At 38.8% G+C, this 17,820-nt stretch overlaps 1 protein-coding gene across 2 annotated transcripts; it reads right to left on the minus strand.

The window, feature by feature from the left end:
• Positions 1-66: 66 nt before the first annotated feature.
• On the minus strand, positions 67-16,488 carry LOC127239763 (OVARIAN TUMOR DOMAIN-containing deubiquitinating enzyme 3). 2 transcript variants are annotated; one of them, XM_051258067.1, is made up of 9 exons: positions 16,334-16,488; positions 16,190-16,245; positions 16,016-16,112; positions 15,733-15,796; positions 1,894-1,999; positions 1,730-1,784; positions 1,156-1,209; positions 586-739; positions 67-382 (listed from the first exon to the last, which is right to left on the minus strand). In XM_051258067.1, the coding sequence occupies exons 1-8, from the start codon at positions 16,355-16,357 to the stop codon at positions 590-592; spliced, it is 606 nt and encodes a 201-aa protein (XP_051114024.1). In that variant the 5' UTR covers positions 16,358-16,488; the 3' UTR covers positions 67-382; positions 586-589. The 2 variants fall into 2 exon arrangements, with proteins under 2 accessions (XP_051114024.1, XP_051114022.1); XM_051258065.1 differs by having other exon boundaries at positions 586-745; positions 16,334-16,487.
• Positions 16,489-17,820: the final 1,332 nt, after the last annotated feature.

A 17,820-nucleotide genomic window follows, 5' to 3' on the forward strand; every position in this document is an offset into this window, starting at 1 on the left:
TGTCACTGTGAACTGCCCTCAAATGCAGTTGAGGGGTGGGAATAATTAGAAATAGCCAGTAATAGATTTAATTAATCAACTTCTTTTTTGGGTGGATTGTGGCTTATGATGCAATCTTATTTCATCCCACCCCTTATTCTGAATTTACTATTTGGTCTGTTTATGGACTACCCATACTTTATTAGGGCAATCCTAATAACAGAAGAGAAATTGTATTAATCACCTAGTGTGATGCATACTTGCACACAACCAAAGAAGAGCTTGTGCCTTCCCATCACCTTTGATACTGTTTTCCTTCCTCTAGTGCCTGTTTATGTCTATTATTAGAGCTTTCAAATCCATGTCGATCTGTCTCAAACATGAACATACCCCAGCTGAAATCCTGCAAATAGCCAAGGTAGGTAGTTGAGAGGTGAGCTCCTAATATATATAATACCAATCTCCATTCGCTTCAACTTATACAGGCCTGGTCCTTTTAGTCTGTCTTTTACACAATTTTCAGATCATTTGGACTCTAAGTATGCAGCAACAAAAAGCATAGGTAGGTTCCGAAATATTCAACCTATTTAATGCATGTAAAGCTACCTTCTCAGATAAGCAGATCATAGTGGTTGTTGCCAGAGTAGAGCAGCCTAACAACCTTCTGAGGCTTCTCTTTTCCATCTTTCAAACCTTCATCGAACTCGGATCCATATTCTTGAATAGGAATAAAACCAGACCTCCACCCACCTTGCCCGCACTGCAACTTCATAGTGAATTACCAAAAACATCAATTAGAGGTTTCACAAGACCATTCATCTGTGGCAAAGAAGCAAGAAGAAAATTATTCTGCTAACATATACTGTATTCAACTGGAGGGAATATTTGGGATGTGGCCAAATTTTAATGTGTTTTAAGCCTGAGACAGGCTAACATGATCTATCATAAGATCTGTAACTGTTTCTCGACATTGCATCTCAATCAACTATTCAAGTAGAACTCTAACTTAAGGTTACCTAGTAAAACCAAGCTCATTTAATCAGTGTTTTATTTGATCATTCACCCCCGTTGCAACCCACTTGGGTCACAATGGATATATATTTTATTGCATTGGTTTTAAACATCACAACCTCTATAAATTTCAAAATACATATATCTTATGTATGAAAAACATACCTCATGTTCAGGAATGTATACAACTATTGGCTGCTGGCACAACTTGGACAGCACCTAAAGTTGAAGAAATTCATAAATTCATAGTCAGTTGAAACAGTCAAAGGTGAAAGTTAATCAACAAACAAACATCATATATAGTAATTTCAGATACTAGGAGAAGAAACAAACTTGAACTCACAAGATTATCCACCAGTTTAAGATTACAGCATTGAACACGGTTATAAGTAGTGTGTTTGTTTGGGGGATTGGATTAGATTTCCACTATTCATTCCATTTTTCCCCCCCAAAAAAATCAAATCAAACACCTATTTTTCATTTTTCATATTATACTAAAAATCAATTTTACATTCAAAACATCACATCAACACCTATTTATATCACATCATACAACTATTCAAATTCAAAATTTTTATTATTCAAATCCCAACTTAAAATCCAAACCCCCAAACAAACACACCACGAAGCCACTCCACTCCCCTCACTCATTATCAGGGAAATGAGAAGACTAAAAGATAAAATCAATTGCAATTTAATCAGCTGAGAAGGGTGATAAAATTATAATGTTAGTACTAACCAGAAGCTCAGCCTCCCCACCCCAAAAATCAGGCCTTCCAATTCGCTGGCAATAACTGCAGAGACACATTAAATTGTAAACTAAAGTTTGCAATAACATTCATCATTTGGTGTGCTAAAACAGTTGGGGAGTACTGTAACCACTGGAGAAAATGCAAATATCACCGTCTCAAAGATTCCTCAACAGTTATTGCAACCAAGGCCTCTTGGTGTTGTAGACGCTCTTTTTCATTGTCACATATAACTTCTTTTACAGCCATCCGTAACTCATCTGTCACTCGCATATTAACAGTGAATAAACTTTGAGACACATTGATAACATAACTAAATTTGCTTAATATTATTGGTATTCTATTCTGAACGCAGGTATCACCACTGTCCGGACACTGTTGTTGACTGAAGTTATTAGACCAATATGAAAAACATCTTAGAAATATATCCAACTGTTTAACATGCCTCTTTTTTTATTGTTCAGATCACCAGACACCACCATATAATGGTAGTGCTCAGTGTTGATTACTTACCAGTGCTTGGGTATTTACAAGCGCAATGGATTACTGATCAAGTGTAGGTTCTGAAGGTGGGATATTCTTTTTGGCTTCTATTCATGATTTAGTGGGAAATAAAACTGATAAATACTCAAAAGATTTGAAGTGTAATGGAATATAATACTAGAGTACAGTTGACTGAGATCCTGAACAAAAGTTTCCAACAATATCAAGTGCCCACAACTGTCTATGTGTATCCCATTTAAGACCTACTTCTCATGACTTGATCAAAAGTTGTTAATAAATCAAGGTTAATATAAGGCGGACAGTGGAATGACGTGGAGCACATCAAATTCAACACTCTATGATCACAACACACCACAACACAACCATCGGATCATTTAATGGTCAGATTACATAGGTTGTTTGTAACACCCTGGCCGGCTCAAACCGGAGCGTCACCGTCACGCCACACCGTAAGGCTCGTTCATCAACCAATTAGCCCTACGTTGTGGCGCTAAAGCTAAAAAATAACCATTACAAAATAACTATTTAGAGATTTAGAATTAAAGCGCACTGACTTATCATTTAAATAAATAAAGTTCGAGTCAAAAGCATAAGTTGGAAATAGTTCAAAAGACATTAGTTATTAAACATTAATAATGGATTTCAAAAATATTTTAGAAGATAAAGTAGTTATAGTTCCCTCGATGGATCATATGACGTGGATGCATCATTTAGGTATAACAGAAACATGATCACCTACAAAAAGGTTGTAAGAAGAGGGTCAACACAACGGTTGAGTAAGCGCAATTAATCGAAGATAAATAAATACGATATAATGCCACAAAATCATTTGAAGAACATAATTTGAATAAGATGACACATATCACATAAGGATAACTCACACACACGAATCTTTTAGCGCCTCCCTTATACCTCATTTTCATTCTCAAATAATAGTGATGAGCACATCACGAAGAAAACTCCACTAGGCCTTAATCAGGGCCGGCTCGACCCGGTTTTCCAACCTTATTACTTCGTATAACACGTCACGTAATTTCACATAACAAACATAGGGTCACAACCCTCAAAGGAAACTCCACAATGTGTACATAAGGGTTCGAAACCCAAAGTACACGTAAATCAATTTATTATTAGTTTGCGAGGGGCGCCATACGGCCCACAACCCTCTAGTCTCCAATATAACATACCAAGAGGGGATTGTACGCAATCCATCCCTCCATTACGGATGACGGTCTAAAGACCTTTTCATCGTGAATGACGGGCACCTCGTAATCACCCAAAAAGGGAACCCGCCATCTCGATCCCTCGACCTAGCCCATTCGGGATCTAGTTCAAAGTTAGCTAGTTATCCTAAAATACCGGTATATCCTCACGTGTTTGCAAGGCACAGAGGTGGAAGGCTATGCCTTATCATCCAAACAATCGACGAGTTGATCGGACTCGACGGATAGTTTCAATTACCAATTTGACCAAATACTCAACATGTTTTTAAGCAAATTTCAAAAAGAGTGTTTTAAACTCAAATATTTTAATTTTCAACATTTAATCAATCAAAAGTAGGATATTAGACCCAACAAATTCATCATAAACACACTTTATTTCGCCAAATAAACATTCGAAAAATATTTCAATCACAATAGGCATGGTCTAATCCCAAAAATCATAATATTTAAATATAATCGTAAATCTTTTTCCAAATACCATAACTAGGTTAGGGCAAAACTAGGGTTTCAAACCTATCCCATAAATTCTACGATTTTCAATTTACAATTCAATAATAATCTTCACATAAGCCTTAGATGACATTATAATCAGTTTCCTAAAAGAAATTGGCAAAACTTAATACTTTTAGGGCAAACCCATTTGACAATAATTTTGAAAAATATATCAATAGAAGGGGTCTAGGGATTAGAACATAAAAGGACTCCAAGGAAGAAGGGGGTTGGCTGGCAGATATATAGACACTCTAACCTGGATATGTTATATCTTAACAAAATATAGATACGCTATATCTTATCAAATCTACACTTAGATATGATATATCTTAACAAATTATAGATAAAGATACCTAAATTAAGAGATACTGACAAACTAAATCTAATTTATTATTTATTTTAACCTAAACTCAATTTTATTCCTAATTTACAGCCAATTCCTTAATTTCTTACACCAAAAGCTCAAAATAAATTAGGCCTAAAATAATATTGTCCTACTCCGGCGTCGAAGTCCGCAATTTCCGGCAAACTTCCGGCGAGTATTTTTACGGGGTATTACATCCTCCCTCCCTTAGGACATATCGTCCTCGAAATTTATCTCCTAATTAAAAATGACTAGGCCTAATAAGCTCTCACTAATCAAATAGCATAACCAATGCACATAAACACTAATCAAATAGCATAACCAATGCACATAAACACATGGAACGAACATTAATCAAATAGCATAACCAATGCACATAAACACATGGAATGAACATAAAATGCAATGCATGCCATGAATACACCCAAACCCGTCTAAACCCATGATCTAATTGATTTTAGAAATTCCGAAATCTTCAATTTTTATTAGCCAAGAAGCATGAGCCTTTAACCTAGGCTTTGACACCATCTGTAACACCCCGGCCGGCTCAAACCGGAGCGCCACCGCCACGCCACACCGTAAGGCTCGTTCATCAACCAACTAGCCCTACGTTGTGGCGCTAAGGCTAAAAGAACCATTACAAATTAACTATTTAGAGATTTAGAATTAAAGCGCACTGGCTTATCATTTAAATAAATAAAGTTCGAGTCAAAAGCATAAGTTGGAAATAGTTAAAAAGGCATTAGTTATTAAACATTAATAATGGATTTCAAAAATATTTTAGAAGATAAAGTAGTTATAGTTCCCCCCGATGGAGCATATGATGTGGATGCATCATTTAGGTATAACAGAAACATGATTACCTACAAAAAAGTTGTAAGAAGAGGGTCAACACAACGGTTGAGTAAGCGCAATTAATCGAAGATAAATAAATACGATATAATGCCACAAAATCATTTGAAGAACATAATTTGAATAAGATGACACATATCACATAAGGATAACTCACACACACGAATCTTTTAGCGCCTCCCTTATACCTCATTTTCATTCTCAAATAATAGTGATGAGCACATCACGAAGAAAACTCCACTAGGCCTTAATCAGGGCCGGCTCGACCCGGTTTTCCAACCTTATTACTTCGTATAACACGTCACGTAATTTCACATAACAAACATAGGGTCACAACCCTCAAAGGAAACTCCACAATGTGTACATAAGGGTTCGAAACCCAAAGTACACGTAAATCAATTTATTATTAGTTTGCGAGGGGCGCCATACGGCCCACAACCCTCTAGTCTCCAATATAACATACCAAGAGGGGATTGTACACAATCCATCCCTCCATTACGGATGACGGTCTAAAGACCTTTTCATCGTGAATGACGGGCACCTCGTAATCACCCAAAAAGGGAACCCGCCATCTCGATCCCTCGACCTAGCCCATTCGGGATCTAGTTCAAAGTTAGCTAGTTATCCTAAAATACCGGTATATCCTCACGTGTTTGCAAGGCACAGAGGTGGAAGGCTATGCCTTATCATCCAAACAATCGACGAGTTGATCGGACTCGACGGATAGTTTCAATTACCAATTTGACCAAATACTCAACATGTTTTTAGGCAAATTTCAAAAAGAGTGTTTTAAACTCAAATATTTTAATTTTCAACATTTAATCAATCAAAAGTAGGATATTAGACCCAACAAATTCATCATAAACACACTTTATTTCGCCAAATAAACATTCGAAAAATATTTCAATCACAATAGGCATGGTCTAATCCCAAAAATCATAATATTTAAATATAATCGTAAATCTTTTTCCAAATACCATAACTAGGTTAGGGCAAAACTAGGGTTTCAAACCTATCCCATAAATTCTACGATTTTCAATTTACAATTCAATAATAATCTTCACATAAGCCTTAGATGACATTATAATCAGTTTCCTAAAAGAAATTGGCAAAACTTAATACTTTTAGGGCAAACCCATTTGACAATAATTTTGAAAAATATATCAATAAAAGGGGTTTAGGGATTAGAACATATCAATCTATCTAAGATTAATCCCACTTACCTTAAGAGAAAAGACTAAAATGAAGAGTTTTGGAGAAAAAGGACTCCAAGGAAGAAGGGGGTTGGCTGGCAGCGTGCATTCTGCTATGCTGCCTCTGTTCTTTTTTTATTTTATTTTATTTTATTAAACATAAAAGATTTAGACTCATCCTCTCTCTCTCTATATATATACAGACACTCTAACCTGGATATGCTATATCTTAACAAAATATAGATACGCTATATCTTATCAAATCTACACTTAGATATGATATATCTTAACAAATTATAGATAAGATACCTAAATTAAGAGGTACTGATAAACTAAATCTAATTTATTATTTATTTTACCCTAAACTCAATTTTATTTCTAATTTACAGCCAATTCCTTAATTTCTTACACCAAAAGCTCAAAATAAATTAGGCCTAAAATAATATTGTCCTACTCCGGCGTCGAAGTCCGCAAGTTCCGGCAAACTTCCGGTGAGTATTTTTACGGGGTATTACATTGTTAGCAAAGGGATTTTCCTTGAACGTGTTGGTTGTCCGGTGAATACTAGAGGTATGTGATGAAATCTTGTATTGTAAACACACAGTGGCTATGATGAGTTAGGTAAACTATAATTAGATTTCCAAAGATTTGACCACGTCGATGCAAGATTACTTCAACATTAATTGATCATGATCTTAAATGCGAAGTACTTCACAACAATATTGACGCCTCCATAAGTTGTGTAGATGACAACTAACTTTTAATTGTGTATAAAGTCACAGGGAATTTTCACTTCAAGATTGAGATGTAATGGATTATAGAAAGCGATCAGATATAGTAAAAATTTGTGGTTGTAGACCCTGAATCGTTATCATAATTATTTATACTCTTTGACTTGTGACTTTTCAGGTCGAACACAGGGATTTTAAGTCACGAATTTAAATCAAGTATGGATCTCATGAAAGCGGCAAAAATGCAGTAAAAGGGACAGATGGCACAACGTATATTTATACTTAATGGCTAGGTTTTCCTGTATGAGATGAGCGAGCGGTGTTGGTGTTTAAACGGACATATATGTATAGTACGGAAGCAGGAAGAGGAGATAATGTAAATATATAAACTAGATTATAGAGAATTATTATCGTTGGTATTTGACCTAAAGGAATTTACAACAAGACTTCAATGACGCCCATAATCAAAATATTATAAGAAAGAAACCTACTGTCACTAGGAGTTTCTGTGACCTAATAGACCACCGTCTATGCCCTATTAATTATCCCAAATTCTGCCTCGTTAGTGGCTTTACTTTTCTGTTACGTCTTTTTAATCAAAATTGAATTCAAACCAGTAGTTAAGCAGATCGAAAAGGCTCCCACGTACCTACCTTGAATATGTTTGTGACAAAAGACAAGGCTTTGATAATCAATCTTTCTGTGCTCTAAACCAGCGAAGTGAAATTCTTTACGATTAGGGTTTATATAAGTGTGAAAAAGTGTAGAAGAAGTGATAATGAAGGGCAAATGATATTTCATTAGTTACTACCAAAGCTGGAAGTTCTAATTCTACAAAGGCTGTAATTAAAGCAATAAACTAAACTAGCCAAGGGAGAAGAGGAATCTCAACTCCCTTGGCCATTCCTGTGGAGAACTCCCTTACAGAATTGGAGCTCTCAGGAAACAGGAAGACAACTAGTATGCAGGAAAAGTAATTGCTAGTATAGCCCTCTCGAAGTATATTTTACATACAAAGTGGTTTCAACCGCTAGGCAGTCAGGCAATTGGTGACGGTTATTCTGTTGAAGCAGTTGCTGGCCATAACTCCCAGGGTGCTCGCTTCGCTTACGTGGGCTTGTAAGGGCGCAGATCTTTGTCGTTTTCCGGATGACTGGAGGGCATCAGCGCAATTAAACGGATTTGCTTGTGCTGGCTGGCAGTGGAATGGCTATACCGCTGCAGTTTGGACACTTAGGCAATATTTGAGTTGAGTTGCCATCGCTTCGCTGCAGTGGGTGTCTGGTCGCGGGCTCGAGCGCTGGAGGCTATCGCTTGTGAGCGGTGAAAGCTGCCGCTTGCCTCACTTGCCTTAGCTTTTCTGGGCGATGGAGTCATCGCTTGTGAGCGGTGAAAGCTGCCGCTTGCCTCTCTTGCCTTAGCTTTTCTGGATCTAAAACACCGCTTAAAAATGGCGAAAATTGTTAATAATCTCAACAAACCAACTCTGGATCACGATAAGCGAGATAGATCAATAAAGTATGCCATAAATCAGTTATTATGATAGTTTTTATACAGAAATTCAAGTAATACGTAGTTTTGTCAAGCGAGGAATATATTCATATTTGGAGTCATCAAACCTTCTCACACTAAACCTTTGTTCGTCCTCGAATAAACTAAATTATGAGATCAAAGAGTTATTATGTTCACTGCAGTCAAGTATTGCTTGAGATCAGTGTCATGATTGGGAACAAGGTGAATCTCGGATAGAGACAATTGATCCTTAAGCCTTTAAACTTGTCATTTGATCTAACATGAGCGAAGTTATCCCGGTATTATCTACTTTGTTCGCTTAGCAAGGATTATTTTTTATTAAGGAAGCCTTCGGCCGAAGGGTGCGGAGAATCATCATTTTTTTTTTTATCAAGAGTTTCAAACAAACATTCTCTGTTCATGGTCTTATTTGATTTTCGCGCACCTAGGCCTTTTCAACTCCTTTGTAATGATAAGTCCTCCTTGCTTTGCGTACATCGTGTCTTAAACCATATTTAAGGATTTCTCTTTTCAAGTCATTTTTTGTGAACAAAGTCGATAGGCAGAAGTTCGCTTGCCCTACTGAGTATGGGAAATTTGAAACGAAGGGGGCACTAATCCTCATAAGTCCTATCCGCTGTTACTTAGTTTAACATCAATATTTGCATTATTGAAAAGGGTCGAGGGACGATTACTCGGTTTTGTGTTTGCAAGTTATCTAACTTTACTTTAAAACATATTACAAGGCTAATGCAGCGGGGTATTAAAAGTATCTCAAATAAAAACACATGCTTTAGATTATGGTAGACATACAATAAAGATAAATTTCACTTGTTACCAAAAATTTTTGTATCGTTGATCATTTGTCCTTTGTACAGCCCTTACCATTTTCAAAAATAATATACACGGGAGAGGACCTTTCTTTATTTTCTTTTCTCGTCTGTGGGTCCTCGTCCCGCAGGTAAATTCTTTGTTAGCTGCCGCACTAGCTCTTCCATTCTTTGGAGACTCTTAGCTGTATCAAGTTGTTGTTCCATAAGGATCGCGTTCTGCTGGGTGATGGCCGAAAGTGCCTTCAGAAGCTCTGTTTAAGATGCACCCAGGCTTGCAGCTTGAGTCTCCAGCGCCTCCACGCGCGCTTCTAGTGCGGAGCTCGCCCTCTTGCCAGTAGCGCGGGAAGCTGATGTGCTTGCCTCCGCGGTGCTGGTGACTGTCCCTCAGACTCGGCCAAACTGATGTCCACTGGCTCATTCTCCTTTGTGGAATCGGGTGCTGGCTCGGGAGTAACGTCCCTCAGGAACACAAGTTGTCTCGCTGCCTCGTACTCCAACTGCTCTGCTTTCTTTTGCTCCAAGTACTTCCTGAATCGCAACTGGATTTGGGTCAGCCGCTTCCAATATTTTAGCAACTTGGCCAACACCTTCATCTTCCTCTTCTTCTGTCGCTTGCGCTCCCACTTTTGTTGTACTTGTTGCATTGCGGCGAGCAGCTGAGTTTGCTCTTCCCGAAATCTCATTTCCTCTTCCTCATCGAAGATTGTTTTATCAGATTTTTCTTAAGCTGGAGTCAGAGTTTCTGCAGGTGTTCCAGTTTCTACTGGTGTTTTGGGACTGTATGGCATCGGCTCTCCTTCTGCCGTCCCCGGTGTTGTCCCTGTCACTTGCGGAGACACCTGCAGAATGGGAAGAGTTGTTATGACTGCTTCAACCTTCTCGGTTTCATTGGCAGCTTCAGCGGTTGTTGTAGCGGGGACCTCGGTGGGTTGTTCGTTGTAAGACTCTACTGTGACATCGATCCCGCCGATGGTTTCTTCAGTAATGACAGTCTCCCACTCCTCCTCTGGTCCAGCAGCAGTAGGCTCCTCCGCTCCAGTTAACGGGTGTGATTTCATTGCCTATTCCAGCAGCAATTGGCTCACTTGCCCTCTGCTGGTTGACGGGGGCAGGTTCATTGCCAGTTGGACTCAGTGGCTCGGGTGCCACCCTCTTTATTGTTGGCCTCGCTGGTGAAGGTCGTTCGGGTTTAGCGGTGGGTTCTCTAATAGTGATACCATTCCTAAGTCTAGAGAGCAGAACCGTATCCACATTTGCTTCTACTTCCACCGCTTTACCCTTCCCCTTCTCCTGCCTTGTCACTCGCCGAGGGGGTGTTGGATTTTTTCTGAGTGCTACTTTCACCCTCTGCTTCTTCTCGATAGGCTCCGGAGTGGGGTCTTCTTTCCGCTTTGACCTCTTTTCACCAGCGGCTGCCTCTGGGGCTTTTCGTCCCTTATCCCTCATGGCCTTCTCTGCACTGAATAAGTTTTCCTCTATCTCCCGAGCGAAGCGGAGGGACTCCTCTTCCTTGTCAACGGGAGTTTCATTGGAGACTGTTCGTTCTGAGTCTGGTCCTGCAGCGGCCTCTTCTGGATCGACCTCGGGTGCCACCTCTTCTCAAATTATTTCCTCCCTGCAACTTTCATTCTTCTTTTTGGTGGAGAGGGAGGAACAACCGCTTTCGCCTTCCCCTTTTTCTGTCTGGGGATAAGGGTGAACCCCTTGGACTCCGGCAATGCTTTGTGAAAGGCCGCTGGGATCAGCGGCTTCATTTGTAGATCTGGGGCTGAAGTGGGCAGATTGACGCCCGCACGTCGGCATAGTTCCGTAATCAGGGTCCCATAACCCAGTGTTCGTTCTACCTTTCTTCTTGCCTAGATATCTATGCTGATGATTTCGCCCAAATCAATATCAGTTGTCTCCTCCAAAATTGAGCGCAAGACAAGAAAAAAATCAAGACGGATGTCTTTGGTGTGAGCGGTAATCATTATTCAGCTAAGCGACCACTTGACCTATTCCTTCTTCTCTTCGTCCACCGACCCGAATTTCAGGTTTCTCTTATCATATTCTAGGGTGGTGGCGAAGGTCCTATAAAGTGTCTGCAGCTCAAGCGAGCTGCAGTCCTTCAATGCCTGAAGCCTCTTCTCCATCTCCTGGGTGGGGTAGTGGTGTTCCCAGTTCAGGACCAAGTTGATTTTTCGTGCTGTGCAGTCTACCCATCTTCCTCTAACATATACATTTCATAGACTGTCAGCTTGGCTCAGATTTGCATAGAATTCCCTCACCAGTGACACATCCACTGGGTCATTGGGGTTCTTGATCAACCAGGTCAGGCCCCGCTCCCCCAGCCAGTTGGCGAGCGGGCCCGAGATCTTTTCGGGGTCAAATTCTCTCTCATAGAGGATCTCCATTGCTTTCGCCTTCTCATACGCCCCCGCTGCCCTAATGTTCACAAAATGGACAGAGTCGAACTGCTTAGATCTCAACACGTCCTTGGCAGCATCGGCGGCGTTCTTCTTTGAAATCTTCTCTCTCCTGAAGGCTTTCATCATTTCTCCAATCTCTTGGCGAGCAAATTCTTCTCTTAGCTCCTTCGACTGGAAGTCCTTAAGTTCCTTGTAATCTAACCACCAGTCGTTCACCGGATACCTCTGTTCAGTTTCGTCAATGTATTCAAATCTGAGGTAATCCTCCGGGAACTCTGGGATGAATTTCATGAATGGAATGGACTTAAGTTTTCTGAGCTCCCACAGTCCTCAGTCAATTCCAGTAGCCTTCTCCTTCTGTAATATGCCTCTGGCGGCGCTGGTTCCATAAATTCAGCCCCCGAGGTTATAGTTACAACCTTCCGCCCATCTGTAGATTTGATTCGTTGAATCCTCTTTTAAATTTTCTCTTCAATCCTCTTGAACTCCTTGCGTGACGCTTCTCACTTCCTTTTTTTTATTTAATCAAATGTTATATTTATATCATATCTTATTCAAATTCTGATTTGAATAAGAAGATTGACTGACTAATATAAAAGTAAATCTTCGTTACGGAAAGGTAGGATATTAAGCGGACGAAAGAAAAATTATGTTTGTTTGGATCTATTTTGCTGGCTTGTTCTAAACCTAGGGTTCTTTTTATATCTATATTGTTTGATTTGGAAAATTTATGAATCCTGCCTTCTTAGTTCCAAAATGCTAACAATATTCATATACAGGCAATAATTTCCTAAATCTCAGTGATTTGAACCCTAACTCCTCCCCCTCACAAAACAGAATACTCCAGTATGTGTTTTGTTGCGAAAAAGGGAGAAAATCACAGAACAACGCCAAACATACAAATTATTGAAAAATTGATCCATACAAAGCAAGTATATAAGTTATTATATCTAAATCTAGCAGATAAGAGACTTAGATTCACAAAAATCGAAGATATAAAAAAGTTTCGCAACTGTTGAAGAACAGACAGTTTTCGCGAAAATAATATTTGATTCTGTATTATTGTGCGTCAAATCAGAGAAAATCAACCATGAAATCGAAGTTATTGACTAAGGTTAGCCTAGATCTTACCTTAGATTGAGCTAATTTTGGATGAAGAATCGAGATTTTTGAATATTTGTGCGCGGAGAAATGACAGTTAGTGAAGCTTCTTGAGGAAGTTACCGTAGGTTAAAAGTGAAAAATGGTTGTGAACTGGGGTATTTATAGAGGACGTTTATATAGAGGGGTGAGCGAAGCGGTAACTAGTCCTACAAAAAATACCCCGCCGAGATCCCCGCTGCCACAACCGCCGAAGTTGCCAATGAAACCGAAAAGGTTGAAGCAGTCATAACAACTCTTCCCATTCTACAAGTGTCTCCACAAACGATAGAGACGACATCAGGGACGGCAAAAGGAGAACCAATGCCATACAGTCCCAGAACACCAGTAGAAACTGGAACACCTGCAGAAACTCTGACTTCGGGCTCAGAAAAATCTAATAAAACAATCTTCGATAAGGAGGAGGATGAAGAGGAAATGAGATTTCGGAAGAGCAAGCTCAGCCGCTCGCCGCAATGCAACCACTACAACAAAAGCGGGAGCGCGAGTGACAGAAGAAGAGGAAGATGAAGGTGGTGGCCAAGTTGCTAAAATATTGGAAGCCGCTGACCCAAATCCAGCTGCGATTCAGGAAGAACTTGGAGCGAAAGAAAGCAGAACAGCTGGAGTGTGAAGAAGCGAGGCAACTTGTATTCCAAAGGGACGTTACTTCCGAGCCAGCACCCGATTCCACAAAGGAGAATGAGCCAGTGTACATCAGTTCGGCCAAGTCTGAGGGACAGTCACCATCACCCGCGGAGACAAGCACATCAGCCTCCCGCACTACACTTGACACTTTAAAGAAGCGACTGGACGAACTCGACGAAGCCATGCTCAGCCAATACCTACTACTCCAATCAATGATAGATACACATGCAAGGAATTTGGTTGAGGTACTGACCACTGGCAGAAAAGCGAGCTCCACACTAGAAGCGCGCGTGGAGGCGCTGGAGACTCAAGCTGCAAGCCTGGGTGCATCTCAAACAGAGATTCTGAAGGTACTTTCGGCCATCACCCAGCAGAACGCGATCCTTATGGAACAACAGCTTGATACAGCTAAGAGTCTCCAAAGGATGGAAGAGCTAGTGCGGCAGCTGACAAAGAATTTATCTCTGGGACGAGGACCCACGGGCGAGAAAAGAAAATAAAGAAAGGTCATCTCCCGTGTACATAATTTTTTAAAATGGCAAGAGCTGTACAAAGGACAAATGATCAACGATACAACAATTTTTGGTAACAAGTGAAATTTATTTTTATTGTATGCCTACCATAATCTGATGCATGTGTTTTTATTCGAGATACTTTTAATACCCCGCTGCTTTAGCCTTATGATATGTTTTAAAATAAAGTTAGATAACTTTAAAACACCAGACCGAGTAATAATTCCTCGACCCTTTTCAATCATACAAATATTGATGTTAAACTAAGTAACAACGGATAGGACTTGTGAGGATTAGTGCCCCATTCGTTTCAAATTTCCCATATTCGGTAGGGCAAGCGAACTTCGGCCTTTCGATTTTGCTCACAAGAGGTAAGCAGTAAAGCGGTGGCCAAGGGAGAAGAGGAATCTCAATTCCCTTGGCCATTCCTGTGGAGAACTCACTTACAGAGTTGGAGCTCTCGGGGAAACAGGAAGACAACTAGTATGCAGGAAAAGTAATTGCTAGTATACTCCTCTTGAAGTATATTTTACATACAGATATCTGGCCCTATTTATAGCAGGTAGAAGTAGCAGCAGCAAGCAGTTACAAAGTGATTTCAATCGCTAGGCAGTCAGGCAGTTGGTGACGGTTATTCTATTGAAGCAATTGCTGGCCATAACTTCCAGGGTGCTCCCTTCGCTTGCGTGGGTTTGTATGGGCACAGATCTTCCTCGCTTGCCGGATAACTGAAGGACATCAGCGCAGTTAAGCGGGTTTGCTTGTGTTGGCTGGTAGTGGAATGGTTGTACCGCTGCAGTTTGGACACTTAGGCAATATTTGAGTTGAGTTTCCGTCGCTTCGCTGCGATGGGTGTCTGGTCGCTGGCCTGAGCACTAGAGGCTGTCGCTTGTGAGCGGTAAAAGCTGCCGCTTGCTTCTCTTGCCATAGCTTTTTTGGGCGATGGAGTCATCGCTTGTGAGCGGGGAAAGCTGTCGCTTGCCTCTTTTGTCTTAGCTTTTTCGGATCCAAAACACCGCTTAAAAGGGCTCAACAAACCAACTCTGGATCATGTCAAGCGAGATAGACCAATAAAATATGCCATAAATCAGTTATTGTGATTGTTTTTATACATAAATTCAAGTAATACGTAGTTTTGTCAAGCGATGAATATACTCATATTTGGAGTCATCAGTGGATTAATCCAAGATTTATGGTTCATGAGATAATTTAAAATTGCTAATGTTTCAAGGCAAGCATGAGGTAAATAAATAAAGCATATGTAGAGAGAGTGTATTAGCTTCAACAGCCAACACTATGATCACATCAAAAGTTCACAACCACCAAATCACCATCCTAAGGATGGGATTGGATAGTTGGTAAAAGAATTCTCTTGGCAGATTGGGCTGTGTTGTTAGAATTCTCGAAACATATTATGATGAGATGAGATCAATGTGAAGCTCCCCAGAAATTGAAGGTGTTTGCCAAACTAGGTGAACAATAAGTTTGTTCTTTGGCTACCATTTATTCATGGTATATCTTTGAGCAGACAATACAATCCCCAGATATTCAGTAAACGCTGTCAAGTCATCAAAGACATACCTGCATTTTCTCTTTCTTCACCGGGGCGTAGTGCCATGCCCTTATTGCGAGCCATACCCTTTACCTGTTTCCAACCAATAGAGTCAAAGCTAAAAGAAGTAAAGTGATTCTCTTCGACAATACTGCGGGCATGATGCTTGCCACAAGCTTAAAGATAGCACCACCAGGATACAAATACAATTGAATTTCAGTGCAGCCGATGCAAAGTTTTGCTTTTAACAGCGGGAGGGAGACATCACAAATTTCAAACCTCTGAGGTAGAAGAGGCAGATTTGATGCATACCAGAGCACGAAACAGGCATCGTCCATCGCCAGTGACTTTCTGAACAGAATACCGTTCCACTTTCTTCATTGCAGCAGGCAAACCTGCACCAGCATTCCTGTAGAGGCAAAACAAGCAATGAGTTTCTGTCACGCTTTCACGAGTGCTTACTTCATCTGGCGAAAACTCCCTTACTCTGGCAGCTGAATTCTAGCGAAAAATCTTTTTCCTGGGCTGCTGAAGAATGGATTCTGTCGAGTGATCAAGACATCAGTTTGTTTGTTTAAGCGATGATGCTGTGCAGTGGAAGGTAATATAGAGCAGGGGAGACGGGCATACGTTGGAGAAAATGCTGCCGGCCATAGAAGCTATGCCCACCAAGTGTTTGACGAAGTGCCGCACCGTACAATGAGTGGCTGAAGTCGATGGAACGAACACTGGTGTCGTGTCGCGTATCTGCCTTCCTTTCTGTTTATCAGTATAATATTTTTGTTAAAAGTAATAGTAATAAATAAACGCCAAAAAATCACAACTATAAAGCCCAAGGTATGACTATGTTTGTAAATTGAGACACGGAATTCAAAATTCAAAGATAAATTATCAAATTAAAAATGTAATTAAAAAATATAATAATATATTTAATATATTTTTTATATAATTTATTATTTTCTAATAATTCATAATTTTTTTCAACTATCAATATAACATACTCCCTCCGTCCCAAAAAGAAATATTTATTTACTTTTTTACACAAATATTAGTAGAAATGACTAAAATAAGTATGTGTGATATAAATGTAACGTCATCTGTGTAATATATTGTAAATTGTAAGGGTATTTGTAATGTTAGGTAAATAGTACAGTTAAAAAAAAGAAATAAATACGTGACAACGGACTAAAATGGAAAAATAGATACTTTGTTACGGAACGGACGTAGTATTTTATTTATGCCTCAGTTTTCATTATCTACTTAGTTCTTTTTTATCTGTAATTTCATTATTTACTATCATTTATGTGCATTCAATTCTCTGTACCAAATATACACTAAGTTTAATGATTTATATAGTATTTAGGGTTTGTTTCATTTGCCTTCAAACTCTAACTTTTTACTATTTTGACTATGTAGTTTTTGAAAAAATATTTTTTTTTCTTTTTACAAAGCATTTTATTGTATATTATTTTAATATCAAATTCAAACAATTTTTTTTCAAACCCCGCGAATATGATTTTACTAGTTGTTTTTAACGTCACTTATAAATTATTTAACTTATAGATATTCATTTCTCTTTAAAATATTGTAATTAGTCAATCACTTGTTTGTTTATTTACAAATCTCTAATTTTAAACTTTTAAAATTATAAATATATTTATTATTTTTATATTTAATCTCAAAAAATAGTAAATATAACAAATAAATATTTTTTTTACTGTTTTTAGAATGAATATATTTGTAATTTTAAAAATTTAGAAATAGAAACAAACATAATTAAATAAGGACACAAATTTATGAAATTACAAGCGAAATTGACACACAATTTTAAAAGTACTAAATTTGGAGCAATTTGTAAAACCATATGTAAATTTTGCCAATAATTTTAAGCTTAACTATTCTAGTAACCTACCATTCAATCTCATGTCTATGGATGTATACACATTTAATTATATATATATATATATATTGATAACTTATATGAATATTTTTGTTACGGTCTAAAATTAATCGTTTGAACGTTTCAAATAGTTAAGACGTATAAGTATTTTAATAGCGACCAACTCTCTAAAGGCCACCAAAATGTGTAAGTTAATATAAATAATAATTATGAAATA

Source organism: Andrographis paniculata, unplaced genomic scaffold (genome assembly GCF_009805555.1).
Source record: "Andrographis paniculata isolate CXL003 unplaced genomic scaffold, ASM980555v1 Contig78END, whole genome shotgun sequence".
In the NCBI taxonomy this organism is placed as follows: Eukaryota; Viridiplantae; Streptophyta; class Magnoliopsida; order Lamiales; family Acanthaceae; genus Andrographis; species Andrographis paniculata.